The sequence below is a fragment of the Scylla paramamosain genome, chromosome 24, assembly GCF_035594125.1.
Source record: "Scylla paramamosain isolate STU-SP2022 chromosome 24, ASM3559412v1, whole genome shotgun sequence".
Classification (NCBI taxonomy): domain Eukaryota; kingdom Metazoa; phylum Arthropoda; class Malacostraca; order Decapoda; family Portunidae; genus Scylla; species Scylla paramamosain.
Window position 1 is genome coordinate 18,771,203 of NC_087174.1, and position 24,405 is coordinate 18,795,607.

At 44.5% G+C, this 24,405-nt stretch overlaps 1 protein-coding gene across 2 annotated transcripts in view; it reads left to right on the forward strand.

The window, feature by feature from the left end:
* The window catches only part of LOC135112845 (ras GTPase-activating protein raskol-like), a 90,655-nt gene that overhangs the window by 24,554 nt on the left and 41,696 nt on the right, over positions 1 to 24,405 (forward strand). Inside the window, exon 1 of one of the 2 annotated variants that reach the window (XM_064027721.1) lies at positions 1,036 to 1,093. The exons of the other annotated variant lie outside the window; for it this stretch is intronic. Coding sequence (XP_063883791.1) covers positions 1,051 to 1,093 — 43 coding nt within the window. The 5' untranslated portion in view covers positions 1,036 to 1,050. Of the gene's footprint in view, positions 1 to 1,035; positions 1,094 to 24,405 lie in introns of those variants that run through there. 2 annotated transcript variants of the gene reach the window in all.

Sequence of the window (24,405 nt, forward strand, 5' to 3'; positions counted from 1 at the left end):
CGAGAGAGAGAGAGAGAGAGAGAGAGAGAGAGAGAGAGAGAGAGAGAGAGAGAGAGAGAGAGAGAGAGAGAGATTACAGAGCTTTGATTTCTTCCTGCGAGGCGGCGACCTGAAAGAGAGAGAGAGAGAGAGAGAGAGAGAGAGAGAGAGAGAGAGAGAGAGAGAGAGAGAGAGAGAGAGAGAGAGAGATTTTCTTTATTTTTAGTCTTCTTCACTTGATTCCCTTTAAAGAAAAAAAGAGAAGAGAGAGAGAGAGAGAGAGAGAGAGAGAGAGAGAGAGAGAGAGAGAGAGAGAGAGAGAGAGAGAGAGAGAGATCATTGGATTGCGTTCAGTGTCGGCAGGGTGTTGGACGAGCCATCTTCTATGGACCAAAGAATCAGTTTTGTGTATATTTCAATGTAAATAAACTTTCCTTTCCTTCCCTCCTTCCTTTCTTCCTTCCCTCCCTCCTTCTCTCCTCCCCTTCTCCCTTCATCCATTTCGCCTCCCAGCTCGTATCTGTTGATATTCTAATTTCTTCTTTGTTTTTCCTCCTCCTCCTCCTTCTCCTCCTCCTCCTCCTCCTCCTCCTCCTCCTCCTCCTCCTCCTCCTCCTCCTCCTCCTCCTCCTCCTCCTCCTCCTCCTCCTCCTCCTCCGCCGCCGCCGTCTTGCCTGCGTGTCAGTGGGTCGGTGAAGCATAGCGAGGAAGGCAAGGGGAACAGGAGGGTAGTAGGAGAGAGAGAGAGAGAGAGAGAGAGAGAGAGAGAGAGAGAGAGAGAGAGAGAGAGAGAGAGAGAGAGAGAGAGAGAGAGAGAGAGAATATGTTGTGTAAGATGTACTGCAGAGGAACAATGATATTAGATACACACACACACACACACACACTTATGTATGCAAGAAAATATAATAAACATGTATTATAAACTGTTGTCTCTCTCTTTTCAGGTATGTATGAGTTGGATTTCCTCCGTCATATTGGTGAGGAGGAGGAGGAGGAGGAGGAGGAGGAGAAGGAGGAGGAAGAAGAGGAGGAGGAGGAGGAGTGTAGTGACCCCATCCTCGCTTCTCAATGAACCTCCACTCTTGGGTCACTCTCAAGGTCACAGTAAGAGGTAAGGTGTGGGCCACATAGGGACCTTTCTGTTTCCTCTCCCTGCTCATCACGTATTAAGAAAGTCCTTGTTTTTGTAAGTTATTTTTCTCCCACTCGTGTTTTGATTAGTCTTCATCAAGCGTTGTTTAGTTGTACTTAGTGCCTCTTCTTATTAGTCTTGTTGTTCTTTGCTTTTGTCATTAGGTTTGTTGTTTTTACTTTTTTACTTCTTTGTTATTGAGTTGTAGTGGAGATTTACTGGCGGAGGTGAGAGAGAGAGAGAGAGAGAGAGAGAGAGAGAGAGAGAGTGTGTGTGTTATTTCACGTCTTCCTCTTCATAATAATCTTGTTATTCTCTGTTTCCTCATTAAACTTGTTACCTCTACTTTTTATTTCTTAATGAATTGGTTGTAGTCGAGGTGAACTGACTCAGGTGAGAGGAGAGAGAGAGAAGGGAATATTATCTCACATCTTCCTCTTCATAATAGTCTTGCTACTCTTTATTTGTTATTTTTACTGTTTTACTTCCGTAGTATTGGGTTGTAGTGGCGAGGTGAACTGGCGCAGGTGGGAGGAGAGAGAGAGAGAGAGAGAGAGAGAGAGAGACAGAGAGAGAGAAGCCAATGTTATCTCACGTCTTCCTCCAAATCTTGTGTTACGTCTACGAAAACAACCCGCTCAGACAGGGATCCCTTAAGACTGCATCCCCTCGTGTTGTGATTACCAGCGGCCGTTCCCCTGCTGCCCGTGTTCTTCAACCTCGTGTTCTCAAGGTCAGGTTTGTTCATTAGCGGAGTCCGGCTGAGCTACCTTAACTTGTGAGGCTGTAAAGTCATATTTTCCACGTGTTTAGCGAGTTAGGTTTGCACACTGGCGGAGGGAGTATTCAGGAGGGAGGTGTGTGAGTAGGTAAGACAGTCACCAAGAGCTGCAGGTTGGATAAAGGCAAGGCTGGCCGGGAGTGAGGCTTAAGACGGTGTTCTGGAGCATTTGGTCGTATCTCTTACACTGAACATGTAGTAAAAATTATGTGTTGATTTTCAAGGGTGTTTTCAAGTTTCTAATGGTGGTTTATCAGTGTGGAGTGGAGGTTATTGAGGTTTTCAAAGCTGTTTTTATGAATTCAGTGATAGCTTAAGAAGAATTCTGCATCACTAATAGGAAAAATACGAATAAAAACACGACTAATCATCTCAGTGACGTTGAAAACAATCCCCTGATGTGCATACGTGCCTCAATGACTGTCTTGAGGAAGGGTAGGGTTGACAGGCAAAGGCAACGATGCTCCGAGGATGCACGTATGAGGGTGGCGTTGGCAGAGCAGCGACGTGAAGGTAAGGTTGATGATAGGTTAAAGTAAGTAAAGGAACATTTGAGAATAATAGTGTTTTGTGAGCGTGATTATCGTTGGCTCAAGGTTAGCTGATTAACAAGTGAGGTTTAAGGTGTGGCAAACGAGCATGAGGTTGACAGGAGCTTGGTTTTGACAGTAAATGCCTTCTGTGTCAATTATATGCAAATAAATTCGACCAGTGAACGTTCACCAATGAAAATTTTACCCAGAGTAGTTTCCTTTATGATAAACTGACTTACCCTAACCTAACTTAACCTAACCTAACCTAACCAAAGTGACTTACCCTAACCTAACCTAACCTAACCTAACCAAAGTGACTTACCCTAACCTAACCTAACCTAACTAAACTGACTTACCTTAACCTAACCTAATCTAACCTAACCAAACTGACTTACCCTAACCGAACCTAACCTAACCTAAGACAACCAAACCTAATGTTATCATGGAGTGATTTAGTTTAGGGGAGAAATCTTGTGAGTGTAACGTTCGACAGGGAAATTCGCTGAAGGGAACATACTGTACAGAAGTGAATGGGAGTTTGAGATCAACAAAAGATAATGATAAGGATGAAGCTAAGCAAACCTTGGAGCAACTTTGCCTAATTTATTATGGAATTAATTATTTTTGGAGAAATCATGTGAGTGCAATGTTCGAGAGTGGAAAAAAATACTGTTTATCTTGTGAGTGCAATGCTCGGGAGGGAAAAATACTGGAGAACATACTGTATAGGAGTGAGTGGGAGTTTATCAACCAGGCACGGCGACACTCATGAAAACACTTGAAAACTCTCACTCTAATCATGAAAACTCCCTTGAAAAGTAGTAACACACCCACGAAAACGCCATTGTAAAATTCCACTCCAGTCAGGAAAACAACCTTGAAAATAAATACTCCTGACGTGAAAACAGTCCAAAAACTCCCACTCCACTCAGGAAAACACCCTTGAACATACTGTCTGGGAGTGAATGGGAGTCTGAGACCGGCCAGGCACGGTGATAAGAATGTGCCCACCAATCTGAGCAGGACACGCAGGAGGGACGCAGCGGTGGAATGGTGGAGTGGTGGCTGTAGGAGTCTTAAGGTGTGGAGGCTGAATGTGGCTGATGCCCGCCCAGCCAGTCACGCCGCTGCCTTGAATTACACAGCTGCTCCCAGAACACCAACCCCACCGGCGCTCCCCAGGCGAGGGGGGACTACGCTAACAAGGGGGTGCGGGGGGCAGAGTAAGCAGAGGGGAACAAACATGGGGCAATGAAGGGGGTGGAGCGGGGGAGCATTCAAGGATGGGCACGGGGGAACGGAGCGTGATGGAAAAATGAGAGAGGAGAAGGAAGAGGGGGAGGAGAGGGGGAGGGGAGAGAGTGATGGTAATGGCGTTGGTGGTTGCCCTCTGCCACTCCCTCAGCCAGTGGTATGACGGGACAGGTGTTACGCCGTCATGCCAACACAGGTGTGACGGCCCCCCGTGAAAGCTCATTAACTCCCACGTATACCTGACAGATGGCGGCGTGAGTCTGAATGCAGTAAATAGTAATAATAATAATAATAATAATAATAAAAATAATAATAATAATAATAATAATAATAATAATAATAATAATAAAGTAGTCACAGAAAATTCAAAATCTAAATCTCATTCGCATATCCATCAATTATATAAATAGACACGCCCTGGTGAGTCTAGCTGGAGGGCGGGACGGTGGGACGAGTAACATTTATCTTAGAAATTATCGTAAGTGTCTCATCGCAGGGTGGAGTCTCGAAAAACTGTTGGTCGTGTCTTCACGTGGACAATTTTCCTTCATTTATCAGGCCGGGCATGAACCGCGCGGGCATCCAGAGCAACGCCCTTTCTCCTCAGGAACCTGGAAAACAATTAATGCGCCGAGGAAACCTGAAAGTCACCCACCGCTGCTGCCGCATTGCGTTTGTTACCTCGTTTGTTATGTTTGTGTGTCCCGTTGAACTGACGTTTTTCTTCCCTTTCCTTTTTTTTTTTCTTCCTTTTCTCACTTTTAACGTCGAAAACAATTAATGCGCCGAGGAAACCTGAAACTCACCACCCGCTGCTCCTGTACTGCGTTTGTTTGTATTTTGTTTGTGTGCCGTTGAAGTAACGCCTTTCTTCCCCTTCCTTTCTTTTTTACCTTCTTTTCATCACCGTGTTTTATGCAAGTAATGGTGAGGATGGAAAGAAAAGAAGAAAAAGGAAGAGAGAGAGAGAGAAAAAAAAATAGAATCCCGGATCGCTTCCTGACGACACCGCATCATCGTACCGGGACAGGAAATTGACGTGCACGAGATTATGACACCGAATAAATTGATGAAAAGTGTCACCTCCTTGGATATATTGCCAGATTGCCACTCCTCTTGTTCTCCCGCCCCTCCCGCTCCTCCCGCCCTGTGCGTCACCTGCCTCCGTCGCACGTGTCATCAGGAGGCTAGTGCTCCTCGCTGCCTAACTGTCCAGAGGGTCACTGCCCAGGATAAGGGCGGCAGGTGGCGGCTGGTGGGTAGGGAAGGGATGGATACCGCATGGGCCCTACGGCGGCGGCGGTGATGGTGGTGGTAGTGGTCGTGATGGTGATGGTGGTGATGATGGTTGTTGTAGTAGTGAGGGATAACTAGGAAGAAATTGTTGCCAAATTGAAGAATTCGTCAAGAAAACAATGGTAGTAGTAGTAGTAGTAGTAGTAGTAGTAGTAGTAGTAGTAGTAGTAGTAGTTGTTGTTGTTGTTGTTATAGTAGTAAGGATAGAAAAATCCATAAGTTTGTTGATAGAACGTTGATTTCGCCATAAAAAATAGTACTAGTCATAGCAGTAATAGCAGAAGTAGTAGAAGTATGAACTAACAGCAACAACAACAGCAACAACAACAACAACAACAACAACATCAGTAGCGAGAGAAGAGACAGGCAGACTCATCATTGCAGTGAAAACCAGCCAAAGAAATCTGAATGAAAAACATGAATTGAGAACTGGAAGATAGTTTAAAGTGCATCTTTTTATTGGCGAGTGTGGTGCAGGCGAGCGTGACAAGATATACATATAAGAAGTAATAGAAGCGACGAGAGAAATTTAAGATGTAGCTTCTTGCAAGACGAGACGAGACGGGGAGAGGAAATTGTCAACGGGAATAGAATGGAGAAAACCTTAATAGAGTTTGAAAGCAGCTTCAGTCAATTCAAGAACCAAAAAAGGATGGGTAAAAAGTAAAAAATAACAATTTTTCCTCGTTTCTCCACTCCTTAAAAGAAAAACGACTAAAGAGGAGAAAAAGAAGAGGAAGAAGAAGAAGAAGACGAAGAAGAAGACGAAGAAGAAGAAGAAAACGAAGAAGAAGAAGAAGAAGAAGAAGAAGAAGAAGAAGAAGAAGAAGAAGAAGAAGAAGAAGAAGGAAAATAGAACAAGAACAAGAAGGGCAACAAGAAGAAGAACAACAACAGTATCAGCAACAAAAGAAGACGAGAAGGAGGACGAAAAAGAAACAAACTGACATTTGAAGAAGAAGAAAAGAATGTGGAGGAGAAAAAGAACGAGAAGAATGTTTACCAAAAAAATGAAAAGGGAAAGGGAAAGGATGATGAGAGGAGGTTGCAACAGTCCTTTAGAAGAGAGAGAAGGGAGAACGCACACACACACACACACACACACACACACACACACACACACACACACACACACACACACGCACACACACACACACACACACACACACACACACACACACACACACACACACACACACACACACACACACAGTAAGAGGACGGGAAAGATGAGGTTAGAAGTGATGGTGGAGGGTGTTTAGGAGGAGGAGGAGGAGGAGGAGGAGGAGGAGGAGTTTAGGGGAAGGGAAGGGAAGGGAAGGGGAAGAGGAAGGGGAGAGGAGGGGAGGAGGAGGAGGAGGAGAAAGGGCTGGCTGACTTGGAGGCATTAATGGTCAATATAAATAATGGAGATACGCATGGCCAGATTCCTCCTCCTCCTCCTCCTCCTCCTCCTCCTCCTCCTCCTCCTCCTCCTCCTCCTCCTCCTCCTCCTCCTCCTCCTCCTCCTCCTCCGCTTCCTCCTCATCCTCCTCCTCCTCCTCCTCCTCGTCCTCCTCCTCCTTTCTCCCACACACTTTTCTCGCCATCCACATCTCGTTTTTACTTTGACAGAATTTTCTGAAGTTGAAATATTGCTTCCTGGACCCTCTCTCTCTCTCTCTCTCTCTCTCTCTCTCTCTCTCTCTCTCTCTCTCTCTCTCTCTCTCTCTTTCTCTTTAAAACCTCCAAAATACAAAAATACACCTTTTGCTGATAAATTTCTCTTTTCTCCCCCTTTTTTTTTTCGTCCATATATTTTCCACACGTTTATTTTACTACCTTTTATTGAAGCGAAACATGAAAAAAAAGTCACTGTGGCATTCATTCATTATACACGCCCTTCTGGTTTCTTCTTTGCCTTTCCCGTTCCTCGCCCGAGCCAGTTTTCGAGACCACTAGCCCTTTCCTGTCATGCATTCCCTATTACTGTGTTATCATTGCATTATTTTCGTATTTTTGTTGCCTTCGTTTAAGCCACGCGCTCCGCTGGGTTTGGAAGGGTGACCGAGCGTCCCTTAACGAGGCAGGGGAGGGGAGAGAGGGAGAGGGGAGAGGGGAGAGGCAGGGGAGTGCGGTGAGAGTGAGGTGAAGGGGTGAGAATGAGGGCGAAGAGGTGAGAGTGATGATGGGGTTTTATAATGATGGGCCAGCCTATCTCTATCGTCTCTCTCTCTCTCTCTCTCTCTCTCTCTCTCTCTCTCTCTCTCTCTCTCTCTCTCTCTCTCTCTCTCTCTCTCTCTCTCTCTCTCTCTCTCTCTTGCTGTTGTTCTATCCCTTCATGAGTGTGTGTGTGTGTGTGTGTGTGTGTGTGTGTGTGTGTGTGTGTGTGTGTCTGTGTGTGTGTGTGTGTGTACGCGCGCGTCAGGTAAGTACCCGCCGTGTTCACCTGGCCAGGGCACACCGCATGGCTGCCTTTCGATGCTAACACCTGCCTCGCCCTCTCCTCCCACGCCTCACCTGCTCCACCTACTCCACCTTGCCCATCTCTCCTCCGTGCCCCCTGCCTCCACTTCCCCTTTGCTGCCCCTCCCAGGCGTGACCAGATAGGGGGCAGGGATGTTATGGTACCTGCAAGCCATAGCCACACCTTTCCTTACCTCTAACCTGTACCTGAGCGTTGCTGGTATTTCCTGTTCAAGTGTCCATTCGTTTCTTTCGCTGTACATCTTTCCTTACCTGTGATTTTTTTTTTGTTTTTTGGGTTTTGGGTGTGCGGTTGTATCTCTGAGCATCGTGCGTATCTCTCCCCGTCTGTTCTGTTCACCCGAGGCCGCTGGAGTGTGAAAGACGAAGCGGTGTTAAAAGATCCTAAAGTGTATGATTTAGTGCCAATAAACCCGCCCAAATTGGTTTCGATTCCCCGATTAGCGAAGTTGTTTAATGCATTCCTGCTTTGTAACGCATCCCACATTGCTTCAAATTGTCTTCCCCGCTTTTTCCTTCGTGTCTGCCTCTCCGCCTTTAACGAATACACCTCCTCCTTCTCTTCCTTCTCCTCCTCCTCCTCCTGCCTTGACTTGCAGAGAGAGCGTAATATCCCGAAGGAGGAATCTAGCACCTGATATTCTCCTCCGCGCCTCTTCCTGCTCCTCCTGCGCCGCCTCCTTCTACTCCTCCTCCTCTCTTTCTGTGATAATATATAGGACTCTTTTTTTTTTTTTTTTCTTATCGCTCCCTGCCTCCTGCCTGTTAAAATTCTGGGTCAAGACTGTGAGACGGTATCTGGAACGGTTTTACTCTTCTTTCTCTTCCTCATTTTCTTTCTCTTCTTCCTCCTTCTCTCTCCTCCTCCTCTTCCTCCTCCTTCTCCTCATGCTCTTACTCTTGCGTCTCCTTTTATTTTTATTATTATTATTTTTTTAATTTTCTCCTTTTTCGTGTCGACGTTTTAGTTTCATTGCCTTTAACGATATTAGATTTTCATTTTTATTAATTTCTCACGTTAGTTGGAAGTGCTCTCTCTCTCTCTCTCTCTCTCTCCTCTCTCTCTCTCTCTCTCTCTCTCTCTCTCTCTCTCGTTTTTTTGCAGTCATTTTCATTGTTTTTATTCTACTTTTTATCTTAATATCTCCATTTGTGTCTTTTTCTATCACTGCTTTACCCCTCCTCTCTCTCTCTCTCTCTCTCTCTCTCTCTCTCTCTCTCTCTCTCTCTCTCTCTCTCTCTCTCTCTCTCTCTCTCTCTCTCTCTCTCTCTCTCTCTCTCTCTCTGTCCAATGCATTTCTCCTGTTCCCCTCCTTTCTGTGTTTCTCCGTCTTTTATTCATGAATCTTTCTCTCTTATTCTTCTTTCTTTTGTCTCTCTCTTGCTCCCTTTTATTGTGCTTCTTGTGTGTCCTTTTGTATCCTCTGTGTCTGTTATTCCCATCTTTCGTTCCCTTTCTTTACTTCCTTTTATCATTTTTTCTCGGTGTTTTCTTGTTTGCCTTCCAATTACTTTCCTTTTTCTTCTCCGCCTCCTTCTCTCCCCTTCCTCTCTTCCTTCCTTCCTCCTTCCATCTATCATTATCTGTCAATCTTCTGGTTCTTCCTTCCTTCTTCGTTTTTTTTTTCATTTTTTCTCCATTTCTCTTTTCCTCAGCGTCTTTCTCCCTCTTTCTCTCCTATTTCCTCTTTCCTCTTTGGTCTCCTCTTCCTCTGTTATTCTGTTTTATCTTTCATTAATGTTCCTTATTTACCTCGCTCTCTCTCTCTCTCTCTCTCTCTCTCTCTCTCTCTCTCTCTCTCTCTCTCTCTCTCTCTCTCTCTCTCTCTCTCTCTCTCTCTCTCTCTCTCTCTCTCTCTCTCTCTCTCTCTCTCTCTCTCTAATTCTTGATCTACCATAATCTCCCTTCGATCATTTACTTTTCTTTTATTCCTCCTTGCCCCTTTCCCTTCCTTTCTTATTCTCCTCTTCGTTCTTCTTCCTTCTGGTTCTCCTCCTCGTCCTCTTCTTCCAGTCCTTCTCTTGTCCTTTTTCTTCCTTCTGCTCCTTCTCGTCCTGGTACCTTTTCTCTGGTTCCTTCCTTTCTTGATTATCTTGTTCCCTTCTCCTAGTCCTCTTCCTCTTTCAGTTCTCCTCCTCGTCCTTTTTTCTCTTCTCCCAGTCCTTTTCTCCCTCCGCTTCTCCTTGTCCTCTTTCCCTTGTCCTCCTTCTTGCCATTTTTTCTCCTTTTGGTTTTCCTTTTCGTCCTCTTCTTCTCTTGTCCCAGTCCTTTTCTTCCTCCAGTTCTCCTCCTTGTCCTCTTGTTCTCTTGTCTCAGTCCCTTTCTTCCTCCAGTTCTCATCTTCCTCTTGTTCTCTTGTTCTCTTGTTCTCTTCTCCCAGTTCTCCTCCTCGTCCTTTTCTTCTCTTGTCACAGTCCTTTTCTTCCTCCAGTCCTCCTCCTAGTCCTCTTTCTTCTTCTCATCCTCGTACTTTCCCTTTGGTTCCTCCTCCTCCTCCTCCTCCTCCTCTCCTCCTCCTCCTCCTCCTCCTCCTCCTCCTCCTCCTCCTCCTCCTCCTCCTCCTCCTCCTCCTCGCCGTCCGCTTGTTCTCTTCCTCCAGTCCTCCTCCGCCTGTTCCCTTACCGCTGCACCTCGAGGCCGTAGGAGAGCAATGGTGTGCATTAGTGGCCGGCATGACCTCGCAGTGTCCAGCTAGAAGATCGCCAAATTGCTCTTTCATCCTTGCAACCCGACGTAGTGGACCTCACGCCGCCGTCTTCTCCTCTTTGTTGTTGTTGTTGTTGTTGGTGGTGGTGGTGATAGTGGTGGTGGTGGTGGTAGTGGTGGTGGTATCGTTGTTTTTTTATTTTTTTATGTTCCTCCTCCTTCTCGTCTTCTTCGTTGTTGTCGTTGTTGTTGTTGTTGTTGTTGTTGTTGTTGTTGTTGTTGTTGTTGTTGTTGCTGTTGTCTTTGTCCTTCTCCTCCTCCTCCTCCTTGTTTTCCTGCTTCTCCTCCTCTTCCTCCTCCTCCTTTTCCTCCCTGTTGTTCTTCTGATTCTCCTCTTCCTCCTCCTCCTCCTCCTTCTTGTTCTCCTCCTCCTCTTCCTTCTCTTCTCCGGCCTCCTTGTCCTCTTTCTACTCTTCCCTTGACACTGTGGGCTCTGAGAGAGAGAGAGAGAGAGAGAGAGAGAGAGAGAGAGAGAGAGAGAGAGAGAGAGAGAGAGAGAGAGAGAGAGAGAGAGAGAGAGAGAGAGAGAGAGAGAGAGAGAGAGAGAGAGAGAGAGAGAAAAGAGGTATTAAGAGTATCATTATTTCAGCTTGTTATTAATTCCTTTTCTTCTGTGAGAGTGACTGTGGTGTGTGTGTGTGTGTGTGTGTGTGTGTGTGTGTGTGTGTGTGTGTGTGTGTGTGTGTGTGTGTGTGTGTGTGTGTGTGTGTGTGTTTATATCGTAGGCTTTGTGCAGTGAAGACATTGTTTAAGTGTATTTCCCAGTGTCCGTGTCTGCCTGTATGTCTGTAAGTATGTGCCTGTGTGTAGCATATGCATTAGTGTTCGCGTGAGTGTGTTTTAACAAAGGAAGTGTGCGCTGAGATACCCCGTGTGTTGGAGACAGCTTGGATTAAGTTTTGGGGGCAAGTCTCGCTAAGAGGAAGTGTAGCAAAGAGGAGAGGAATGGAAGGGGGAAGGGAAGGAGTTTGAGACGCAAAAAAAAATATATATTCAATAAAAATTGACAAGGAAGAGGAGGAGGAGGGAAAGAGGGGATAAAAAAAAAAAAAAACACTTCAAGTCGAAAAGCAAGGTAAGAAGGAGAGGGAGGAGGTGGAGGGAAGAGAAGAAGAGCACTAAAAGCAAGAGAAGAAGGAAGATGGGAAGGAAGAGAAGGCGAAGGAGGAGGAGACTCTAGTTGGAAAAGAAGCATTAGGAGGAAGAGGAGCGGGAGAGGAAAAGAAGAGGAAGAACAAGAACAAGAACAAGAACAGGAAGAGGAAGGAAGACGAGGAGGAATAGGTGGTAGTGGAGCGGAAAGAGGAAGAGAAGCAAGAATAAGAAGAGGAGAAGATAATTCGAAAGGAAAAAAAGTGACAACAAAGAGAAAGAGAAAAAGAATATGATGGAGAAGAAGAAGAACGAGGAGGAGGAGGAAGAGGAACATAAAAATGGAGATAAAACTGAGGGGGAGGATAAAATAAATCAAAAGTGACAAATTATAAGAAAGGGAAGAGAGAAATAAACTGAAAAATATAAAGGATGTTGAGTGAAAATTAAAGTTAATGAAAGTGAAAGGGAAGAGGAAGAGAGCAAGGATGAAGGAGGAGAAGGAGGAGGAGGAGGAGGAGGAGGAAGTCTGCTACAGAGTGTGAAGAAAGTGCAAAAGAATAGCAAGGCGAGGAAGATGGGAGGAAGGAAGGAAAGAGGAGGAAGAGGAAAAGGAGGAGGAGGAGGAGGAGGAGGAGGAGGAGGAGAAGAAGGAGGAAGAGGGGGTCATTCCTACACAATACAAAGATAACGGGAGAAGTGATGTAGCCTCTCTCTCTCTCTCTCTCTCTCTCTCTCTCTCTCTCTCTCTCTCTCTCTCTCTCTCTCTCTCTCTCTCTCTCTCTCTCTCTCTGCTGTTCATGTAAGAGGAGTGAAAGAGAAAGGGAAGGGAGAAAATACATAAATAAAAGAAGAGATGGGCAGGGCTTTGAAAGGGGAGTAAATGGGAATTTGTAATATTCGCGGGATTGAAAAATGCTCGACAGAGAGAGAGAGAGAGAGAGAGAGAGAGAGAAGAGAGAGAGAGAGAGAGAGAGAGAGAGAAGAGAGAGCGAGAGAGAGTCCAAAGGGGGAATATAGAGGAAGGTGAAGAAGTAAATGGAAAGGAAATATGAGAATCGTGTCACCCGCGATTGAAGGGAGAGGCAGGACAAGCGAAGGAGACGGGGGAGGTAGAGAGGAAGAGAGGGAGACAGACAGACACATAGACAGCCAGTCAGACAAACAAATAAAAAGATAGATAGATAGATAGATTCGATAGATAGAGAGATATATAGATAGATAGATTAGGTAGATAGATAAATAGATAGACAGATAAGCAGACAGACACAGACAAAGAAAATAGATAAAAAGAGACAGACAGACAGACGCACACCACACAGGAAGAGACGTAGAGCAATAAAACGAAGAATGGAGGGAGGACAGAGAGAACAATAAAAGCTTTGCAAATTGAAAAAGAGCAAAGCACAAAAAAAAAAAAATATATCAAAAGGTGAAGGACGAAAGGAAGACAATAAAAGCGATGCAAACTGGAAGAAAGAAGGGGAATGAACAAGTAAATGGCTAACAAACTATGGCATAAATGATAACGCCTAGAATAATACAGTGTGCTGCACAAAATGGCTCTTACGTATGAATAAATTTAAATGTCCTTCAGGTGAGAAACTACGCGTCCAGGAAGCGAGGAAAATGTTTTAATAAGAATAAACTGATGAAAAAAGAAAGTTAAAAGACTGACGCGATGAAAGTTAGTGGATGGAAAGTTGATGCAGGATCGAAAAGAAAAAAAAAAGGTGACGTGAATAGAGAAAATTACTTAAAACATACAGAGAGAGAGAGAGAGAGAGAGAGAGAGAGAGAGAGAGAGAGAGAGAGAGAGAGAGAGAGAGAGAGAGAGAAAAGCGAACGTGGATTAATGGAATTTCGCTCAAATATTATTTGGACAAGTAAAATTAAGATTTGAATTTCTCCTCCTACTCTACCTCCTCCCCCTCTTCCTCCTCCTTTTCCTCTTCCTCTTTCTCCTCCTCCTCCTCCTCCTCCTCCAGCTGGTCAGAACAGTGATTAAAAACGCCAAAATCATTCCCTCTTTTTCTTCCTTGGCATCATTAAGGCATAAATTCTTACTTCTTTCCTTCCTTCCTTCCTTCCTTCTTATCTCGCGTCCTTCCTTCCTTCCTTCCTTCCTTTTCTATTCCCAAAATTTCTCGTGCGAATTTCTGAAAATATAACCTTCCAATCTCTCCAACAGTTTCCATTCCAGTGTTTTATCTTCATCTCGTCGTCCTCTTTACCTCTCCCGTGATATTGATTCAGGTGTAATTAAGACCCAGAACTTTGATAACTATTTGGAAGTGCTTGGGGCAGAGGAATGGGCCTGGATGGGTAGCGGGAGGGGGGTAAGGAAGGAAGTGCGTTGGGAATAGAGGTGATGATGAGGTGATGGGAGGTAATAGGGAGAGTTATGTATTGATGGGGATTTGAGGTGAGGGAAGGATAGGAATAGGATTGAGAGGAATTAGATGTTAGAAAAGGAGTTTGAGTGTGTAGGATGCACTGGGAGACGTTATGGGAGGTCGGAGAAGGATGGGAATGAAGCTAAGGATCTAAAGTTGATGGGAGGTGATGGGACGTGATGTGCATTAGCTGTGTGTTGATGGAGAACATTAAGAAATATTTAGAGGAGTTAGAGCGTGAATTAGAAGGATGGGAGAGGTGAGAGAAGGACTGGGAATGGGGTTGAGAATGGGAAGGTGATAGGGTAGCGTTACTGGGAAGGATCTGTGTTTGTGTACTAGAATGGGATGTACTGGGAAAAATAACTTGAAGAGGCGAGGAAAGGATGCGAATGGGATTAAGAATTGATGAGGTAGTGGGAAAGACTCGCTTTGCTGAGAAAAGAGAGGTCTTTGAATTTCTGTATATGGATGCACTGGAAGAGAGAAGTGCAGATGCGAATAAGCTTAATGAAAAAAGATATGTGAGATTATAACAAGTAATGGGAGTAGTTAGGACGTGAACAAGGCTGGTGTGTACTGCAAATGGGAGGAGCTGGGAGAGAGACGAGGGAAGGATGCGAATGAGGCTAACGATCAAGAGACGGGAGATTACGGCAAGAGATGTGAGGAGTTGGGACGTGAATAAGGCCGGGATGTACTGGCAGTGGGAGGAGGCGGGAGAGGCAAGGGAAGGATGCGAACTGGGTTGAGGGACCACGACTAAGTCCTTTGTAGCGGCGCCCTGCAGCTTCCCGGCGCGGCAGGGGACCGGCTCACTAGTAGACAGGAAGGGCCAAGAACAAGAAACGCCTCCCCTTCCCCTCCCACGGTGCTATTTGGTCCGTGGAGGAGGAGGAAGAGGAGGAGGAGGACCCCTGAGTACTGGTCGCCTGTCCACACAAAAGACCACACTGCGTCAGGGATACGAACGCAGTCTTTCTAAAATGCGTCGAGATTGTCAACCTATACGCAGAAATTGGAGACTGTGACCACAAGGAATGTATTCTTGAATATTACTAAAATAGAAAAATCAAAACTGGTGAAGCTAAAATACCATACAGGAACAAGTCGACTATTAAACCACAGAATGTTTTTAATCGTGTGAAAAAAAAATGCTTACGGATTCTCTCGGAAAACTGTTTCAAAATACCAAAGAGATGCGAAGTGTTTTTCGTAATTTTAGTAACAGTTTAACAAGAATCCTGCACTCGTGAGAACCCGACTAATCAAATGTATAGCGTTTGAAAACAGTCGTGATAAGAGGTACGTGGTTAAGAACATGAACGTAGGTGCTAGTGAATGTTGGGAAAGATTAGGTATTGATAGGGAGATTATTAGTCAGTGTAAAGCATTAAATTGTACAAAAAAGTATAAAGGGAAAGTTTTACAATAGTATCAGGAATATTGTGTCAGATGTGATACCGAAATCTTTGCGTGAGACGCGGGAAGTGGGTTAGCAAAAGTACAGGAACCCGGGATGTTGCTTTCTTCACTCGGTTATCGTTCCTTCAATAGATAGCAAAGAGGACCTCCGCCTGCAGCCCCCTGGGGAGGAGGTGCGGGGGAAGTGTGCGTCCCTCTGAGGCATCTCCTTCCTCCCTCCATCTCCAGGGAATCTGTCCACTTACAGCGAGAAACAACACTCCGTTTTCGTCGTGTTTGTGTTGCAGAGAGAGAGAGAGAGAGAGAGAGAGAGAGAGAGAGAGAGAGAGAGAGAGAGAGAGAGAGAGAGAGGAAAATAAGTAAAAAAGTTAGAAAAGAGTTGAAAAATAGAAAAACGATAATTAGGAAGTGAAAAATACTTTCCAGACAGAGAGAGAGAGAGAGAGAGAGAGAGAGAGAGAGAGAGAGAGAGAGAGAGAGAGAGAGAGAGAGGGAAGGGAGGGAGGGAGGGAAACAGGTAAATAAGAGGTAAAAAGCGATTGAAGGATAAAAAAAAGTGTAAAATATGGTGAAGATACCTTTCAGAGAGAGAGAGAGAGAGAGAGAGAGAGAGAGAGAGAGAGAGAGAGAGAGAGAGAGAGAGAGAGAGAGAGAGATTCACACACCTGCAACTACTGATGTTCTTCCTGTGCATCCTTTTACTTTTTTCTTCTGTGCCTTACCAGTCTTCTATTGACGCTTCTTGCACCTCCTTACCTCTTCACTCCCTCACCCCTTCACCATTCACTCCCTCACCCCTTCACCCCTTTACTCCCTCACCCCTTCACCCTTGGCCAGCACACGTCACCCCTCTATGGCTGGATAACATACACACACACACACACACACACACACACACACACACACACACACGAATGGAAGAAAAGGAGAGAAAAGAGAGGGGAAGAGGGGTAAAATCGTGGTTACTTTTGCCGTCCCTCCCAACCTTCTTCTTCTCCTCTCCCTCTTCCTTTCCCTCCTCCTCTCCCTCTCTCTCTCTCTGCTCTGCCAATGCTACCGTACGAACGACCGCTATCAACGTGTAATGGTTCCCAGATGTACCAGAGAGAGAGAGAGAGAGAGAGAGAGAGAGAGAGAGAGAGAGAGAGAGAGAGAGAGAGAGATTGTTGTTGTTATTCCACAGGCCAGAATATTTTGTTTCATAAGGTGTCTGGTGTGAATTACAGAAAGGAGAACATTCACCATGATTGAGGTTAATCTAATTGTTAGGGTGGTGGTGTGGGAATGGTGGTGGTGGTGACGGTGGTAGTGGTGGTGGTGGTGGTGGAGGTGGTGGTGGCGGTGGTGTGGTGGTAATGGTTGTGCTGATAGTGGAGGTGCTTACGTTTCTCTCTCTTTCTTCTTTTTTTCTTTCTTTCTCTCTCTTTTTGCTGTTGTCGGAGCTGATAGTGTTTTTTTCTGTTTTTTTTTTCTTTTCTTTTGTTCTTTTTTTTGTATAAGGAGGCACAAGAGGTTACATTTAATATTATAAACAACTTTCAAACTGTAATACTAATACCAGTAATGATGATCACTTGTGAGCCAGAAAGGAGTGAATTAAGCCATACGGTAAACAACTGCCCAAAGGTAATTATAACTCTTTCACTGTTAAACACTTTTGTCCTTAACTCCCTTCAGCTGTTAAGACACTTATTGTTGTAATGAAGTCTCTAAAATACAGTATTAATTAACCCCATTTGCTTTATTAGTGGCAGTTGTAGTAGTAGTGGTGATGGTGATGGTGGTAGTGGTGGTGGCAATAGTAGTAGCAGTGGTTGTAGTGGTGGAGGCAGTGGTATATGTTTGGTGTCCTTTATCAACATAATCTTCACACAAAGGAAGGTTATCCAAGGTCTTGCGTAGAAAAGAAGCATCCAGTTTTAACACCAAACACGGCAGCCCCCACCACTATCACCACCACCACCACTCCTTCCCACGTTGTCTGTTTGCACCACGTAAGTTTGGATGTGTTCTGCTTCATGGCTTTGAAAATTTGTGTTAAATAAATCTCCAGAAACTTAAGAAAAGGCCGAACTTTTTAGAATTTGTAATTAAGTGTTTGAAAAGTTTATTTATTTGTGAACTGTAGCACAATGTGGTGTGTTTCTTGTGTAAAGGATAAAGGGAAAGGTAACACAAAATTAATTTTGAGTAGTAGAAGGTAAAAAAAAAAAATGGCAGAAGGGAAAATAAAAGTAAAAATATATTAGATAAAAATAGCAGATGAGATCAAACAGCAGAAAATTAGATAAACAAAGAATATTAAAAGAAAACGGAGCAGAAGATGAAAGAATATAGAATTAAACAAAAACAGCAGAAGAGAAGATGAAACAAAACTAGCAAAAGATAATAACACACAAAATAAATAAATAAATAAATAAACGAAATTATAAAAAAAACACCAGAAAACAAAAAAAAAAAAAAAGCCAAACTAGAATAAAAAGTAAAGGTAACAAATTGACAACATGCGACAGATAAATAACAAAATAACAAAAAAAAAAAAAAGAAAAGAAAAACGAACCAGAGAAAGGCAAGTGTGACCCCGGCAGTTGTTCTCAGTGTGAGAAAGACACAACAAGGAGTCCACAAAAAACTAGCGCTTGCAGTGACAGTGACAAAGACAGTGATGCAACGTTCCCGAGGTGGTGAAGAGACAGAGGGATTGTGAAGAAAGGAGACGAGCGCGAGAACAAGAATAGGGGCCAGAGATAAAAAAGATGAGAGTGTGGAATGTGGATAGAAATGATAATGCGGCGAGAATAAGAATGGAAATAAGGCTGAAAATGTGTCTGTGTGTGTGTGTGTGTGTGTGTGTGTGTGTGTGTGTGTGTGTGTGTGTGTGTGTGTGTGTGTGTGTTCCCATCTTCCTTTTTGCTTTGTGTTCCCATCCTCTCCTCCTCCTCCTCCCTCCATATTCCCTCTTCCTCTTCCTCTTCCTTCTCCTCTCTTCCCACATAACCCGTCCTCATCTTCCTCCTCCTCCTTCTCACCATCTTCCCCTTTCCGTTCCCTTGCTTCCTCATCCTCTCCAGATCTTCTCCTCCTCCTCCTCCTCCTCCTCCTCCTCCTTACTATCCTACGTCTCTTGATTTGCATTAGCGAGTGTAGCTGATCACAAACAGAGAGAGAGAGAGAGAGAGAGAGAGAGAGAGAGAGAGAGAGAGAGAGAGAGAGAGAGAGAGAGAGAGAGAAAAGCTGAAGGGACTGTAAAAATATAAGAAAAATGGAAAGAATGAAGGGAAGAAGATGGCTGAAGTAACGATGGATGAGAGAGAGAGAGAGAGAGAGAGAGAGAGAGAGAGAGAGAGAGAGAGAGAGAGAGAGAGAGAGAGAGAGAGAGAGAGAGAGCATTTGAGCGCGGGTTCAGTAGCAGTAGAATGAACAGATTTTCAGCAGGAGTCATCACCAGTAAGCGCCTTTGATAGCAGTGCGGTGTTCCCTTGCCTCTGGTGCGGCCTGGCTTATCTGTGGTCTCTCTCTCTCTCTCTCTCTCTCTCTCTCTCTCTCTCTCTCTCTCTCTCTCTCTCTCTCTCTCTCTCTCTCTCTCTCTCTCTTGATGACTTTGAATACTGATTTACATATAATTTTTTTGAGTAATTTATGTGACAAGTATAACCACTTTCAGCTTTAAAATTACTAAAGTGTGTTGTTATTATTATTATTATTATTATTAGTAGTAGTAGTAGTAGTAGTAGTAGTAGTAGTAGTAGTAGTAGAAATCATTATTATCTTAAGTATTAGTGTTACTTATACTGCTATTATTAATCCCCCCCCCCTCTCTCTCTCTCTCTCTCTCTCTCTCTCTCTCTCTCTCTCTCTCTCTCTCTCTCTCTCTCTCTCTCTCTCTCTCTCTCTCTCTCTCTCTCTCTCTCTCTCTCTCTCTCTCTCTCTCTCTAAGCAGCATTTGTTGAGGCAGTACGTAAGTAAAATCAAGATGACATATCACTTTTCGTTCCTTAATTCCCAGTGAACAGAATTGTAATGCATTTGTCACTCTGTCTTCCTCTCCTCCCTTCCCTCTCCCTCTCTCGAAAAAAAGAAGAGTGAGAGCGACACGGTGTTAGGAGTTAAATTAATGATCACTGTATCGAAACATGAAATAATTATCTACAAATTCCTATTGGAATAAGTCTAGTTTTCGCCCTAAATGACAGGCTCCGTAATTTATTGCAGTCATCAATTTGTCTTACCTCCCTCCCTCTCCTCTCTCTCTCTCTCTCTCTCTCTCTCTCTCTCTCTCTCTCTCTCTCTCTCTCTCTCTCTCTCTCTCTCTCTCTCTCTCTCTCTCCATCACGGAACGCCAAAAATAATACGGAATGTCGTTAGTTTAATACTGGACGAGCTGGCCATTTTAAAGTCATAAAGAGAGAGAGAGAGAGAGAGAGAGAGAGAGAGAGAGAGAGAGAGAGAGAGAGAGAGAGAGAGAGAGAGAGAGAGAGAGGGGGTGTAGGTTTTTTCAAGTGGGATCGCTGTATGTTCCTTTTTAAGTGATAGATGCAAACACGATCTCCATGTCATCGAGAGAGAGAGAGAGAGAGAGAGAGAGAGAGAGAGAGAGAGAGAGAGAGAGAGAGAGAGAAAACCTTGGAGCTCGACCATTTCTGTGAGTTATCATAAATCACTTTCCTTGTCTGCACTATTTTTGGTTCACTCCGTCTTGTAATTCAGTGATAAAAACATTACGACTTTAACCTCTCCTCCTCCTCCTCTTCCTCCTCCTCCTCCTTCTCCTCCTCCTCCTCCTCCTCCTCCTCCTCCTCCTCCTCCTCCTCCTCCTCCTCCTCCTCCTCCTCCTCCTCCTCCTCCTCCTCCTCTCCTCACTATATGTTATGTTGCAAAGTCTCAACAAACAACCTCGTAAGAAATAACACTTGACTGCAGTTTGTTCTTCCTTTGTGTCTATTTGTGTTCCTCCTCCTCCTCCTCCTCCTCCTCCTCCTGTGGCTGTCAAATGTAACGAGCTAACAAAGGCTGGTTCATATCTTCATATTTTCTGACTTCAGATTCTCGTTTCGTTCAATATATTTCAAGTTTCATGACGTTTGATTATTTTTATTGTTTTGTTTTCAGGTTATTTGAAAAGATTAATATTTTGTTTTGTTTATTCGATCCAGTAATACATTTTAGTGGATTTAAGAGTTACTTGATTTTTTTTTATTTGTTTTCTTTGCAGGGAGGTTATTGATGGGCAGTTTATTCATTAGTGGTGGTGGTGGTGGTGTTGGTGTTGGTGGTGGTGGTGGTTGCTATGTTGTGATTCTCAGGTGGTGGTGGTGGTGGTAGTGGTGGTGGTGCTCTTCTTTGTTGTGGAGTTTGTGGCTTTAAGTGGCTTTGGCAGTGGTGGTGGTGGTGGTAGTAGTAGTAGTACTAGTTGTAGAGTGGTGTTTTTTTCTCCACTACACACACACACACACACACACACACACACACACACACACACACACACACACACACACACACACACACACACACACACACACACACACACACACACACACACACACACACACACACACACACACACACATCCATCCATTGAACAGTAATCCCCAAACTTTCAATCTCTCTTTAGTCAGATCCCCTTTTGCAGAGAGAGAGAGAGAGAGAGAGAGAGAGAGAGAGAGAGAGAGAGAGAGAGAGAGAGAGAGAGAGAGAGAGAGAGAGAGAGAGAGAGAGAGAGAGAGAGCAACAACCTCCATAACATCCACAACCTTGCTGTTTCCTGTCGAGGCATACAAACACTCAGACACACACAGGCCTCTCCTAAGTCTTCTCCACAATACGCGAGCTCACCTCTGTAATCTGAGACTCTGATAGACTCGAGCGGCGACAGGAAATCAAATAAACCACAGCCTGTCCTTCTTGCAGCGTCCCTCGTGCCGTGAGACCTTCAGACGTCTTCCATTTTCCACAGCCTTCATCTCTCTCTCTCTCTCTCTCTCTCTCTCTCTCTCTCTCTCTCTCTCTCTCTCTCTCTCTCTCTCTCTCTCTCTCTCTCTCTCTCTCAAACACTGCTATCATTCTCCTTTCTCCTCCTCTTCCTCCTGCTCCACCTCCTCCTCCTCCTCCTCCTCCTCCTCCTCCTCCTCCTCCTGGTTCTCTTACCTCTCCGCCTCGTCCTTCTCGTTGTCCGTCTGTCCCATTCACCGGTCCAGCTTTGTATTATTGTATGTGACAGCAAAGAATGTGTATTGTGTACCAGCTTGTCTGCATCTCTCCCCTCGACTGTCTCGTTACTCCCTAGTCTCCTTTTGTTATTGTGCTTGTTCTTCGTCTCGTTCTTGTTCTTTTTGATCGTGTTTTGTTTTGTCTTTCATCTCTCATTACTGCTGCTGGTTTTGTTTTTATTCATTCCCTTTCGTCGTCTAAATCATCGTAATAAATAAGTAGATAGATAGATAGATAGATAGATAGATAGATTCTTACATAGATAAAATAGATTGACAGGTAGATAGATAGATACATAAATAAAATAGATTGACAGGTGGATAGATAGGTAGATTATCAGATAGACAAATATACATGGTTAATAGATATTGTAAACACACACACACACACACACACACACACACACACACACACACACACACACACACACACACACACACACACACACACACACACACACACACACACACACACACACACACACACACACACACACACACACACACACACATGAAGGAAGAGGAAGGACACTGTGAAAAATAACTTGAGGAGGAAGTAGAAAATTACGAGTAAAGATGAGGATAAAACTGCATCCTGAATTATTATAATGAATTAAAGTGTGGAAAAGGAAAAATGTTTAGTATTAACGTAATGAGCGCTTCGAAGGACGCTACACACACACACACACACACACACACACACACACACACACACACACACACACACACACACACACACACACACACACACACACACACACACACACTTAGAGCTGATGGCAGTGTCGTATGCCGTGTAACATTGACGTACACAAACAGAGGAAGGTCGGAAGGCGGTCGACTCGTTGAAAGGAAATGGTCTCATTGTTTCTAATGGCATCTGCAGCAATCTGGCAGGAGGCGCAAGAGGAGGAGGAGGAGGAGGAAGAGGAGGAGGAAAGGGGGGTAGGACACTTTCTTATGGTGTCCAGGCTGCGTGGTGCGTGCCTGGCCGCGGCGGGGCGAGGGACATCTGGCGGCGGCAAAAAGCAAAGTTGGCAGCAGAAGGTTCAGGAGTTTTATATCTATTATTTCCTGAGGTTACTGATCAGTGGGGAGCCTCTCTCTCTCTCTCTCTCTCTCTCTCTCTCTCTCTCTCTCTCTCTCTCTCTCTCTCTCTGGAAGGTTGTTTGTTGTGCGTTTTCTTCCTTTTTTCGAGTTTTTTTAATTCGTAGCCTCTGTTTGAGCGGCGGTGGACGCACTGCACTAAAGTGGAGCGCCAGACGATGGTGCGTGGAGGCTTTGCTCGAATCCCTCTGTTTTCTCTTTATTTTCTCTCGTCTTTTATTGTATTCTTTCGTATCTTCCCTTCACTGCCTCTTCCTCTAACAATTTAATATTCCTCGTTTTCATCCTCGTCTAGCTCTTCATTGTCAGGAGAAAAAGAGTTAATTGCCGTTTCCTGCATATTTCTCATTGTTTTTTCGTCATCCTGTCTCTGCCACACCTGTCTACTACCTGTGGGAATCCATGGAGCCACTGATGCAGGTGTTGGCCTTAACTAATGGTGATCTGACTCCTGTTATTTTATCTGTTTAACCCGAAAAAAAAAATAACGGTGCAAAAATATAAACACAGGTATCCTACTTCACTCACATGCCTGGAACTTATTAATTAGCATCTAGAGAAAGATAAATACAAGTCAGGTTCTTCTATTCAGGGTACAGGTTGCAGCTTCTACAAATGATCCCTACGTGATTCTATTTTATTTTTTTTTTTCATAAGCCAGAGAAGATAAGGTCAGTTTGGCTTCGAAGCGCCTGGCCTTGTAAATCAACTATATTCCTGTGTACTTTCTTGTTATTATTACTTACAATTTAAGATATTAACTCGATCACTCCTGCTGTCAGAGATGTCCTTCGGTATATACTGTTAAATTTGTAGAGTCACCATCAGAGGTTGAGTAACACACCGCACTCCCTTTCAATGTGAAGCCTTGTGATCTCTTTAGAATCTATTGTAAGGTTTTGTAAGGAAGCTCTCAATAGATCAGATCTAAATTAGAATTGATTTAGATGCAAACCACAATGGAAGTGAGTGCAGCAGATTACTTGACTGACCATAACTGTACAGACAATTTTACTAAGACTAAGAAGACACGGGAATCAAAGGGTTACAAAATGAACACGTGAAACAGCGGGGAACGTGAGTGAAGGAAGGCAGGAGAGTGACGTTAGCGAAAGTGACGCTCAGAATTTGATGTGGAGTAATGGAATGTGACGCCGTTTGCTCGATGGAGTGCTGTGAAGCTGCCTTGGGTGTGTGATGTGGGTGTGTGACGCAAGACGGAGTGATGGACGGAGTGTGTGTTGGGAGGGGAGGGGTCTTGAGCTGCTGGGGAGTCCTCCGGGTCACGTTCATCTGGAGGTCCCGAGCGTAAGTGTGACGGTAATGGGATTTTTTACCATCAACCTGACCACACTGCATCGTCACTGCACCATACTCATCGCCGCCACCGTCCGTCACTTTCCCCGATCACCGTCAGTACCACCACCACCACCTTCACTATCAATGTGCCTATACGCTCTACGCACAACACATCACTAACAAACATTTACACCCAACGAAATAATAGGAGTTGAAAATAACACATTTTCTTTTACATTTTAGTTAGTTTCCTCTAATTTCACACCTAACATGAAAACAAACACCCTATTAAGAATGCATTGGAGTGCATCCATTTGAAATCTCTTGTAATCCTTTTGTAATCACTCCTGAATACACCAAACACTTCATCTCACCCTCCCTGCGTGTCTCTTCACCCACCACTCATTCCATAACTGCCTCTCATGTCCTCCTTCCAGCAAAGCCTCCCAGGTCCTCATATTAGTCACCGTACCCACCACCTCCCCATCCTTCACGAAGCACTCCATCTCGCCCTCCCTCGTGTCTCCCTCGCCCATCACCACACACTCCTTAACCATCTCTTACATTTACCTCCCAGCGAAACCTTTCAGCCACTCTTATCACTCATCCCTCGCCCCCACCAGTGCCCCGTTTCTCATTCCTCACACCAAACCTACAATCTCACCGCACCATGCACAGTCTCACCAGTCTTCCACCCACCGCTGCACCACCCCGTCCCCTCACCACCAC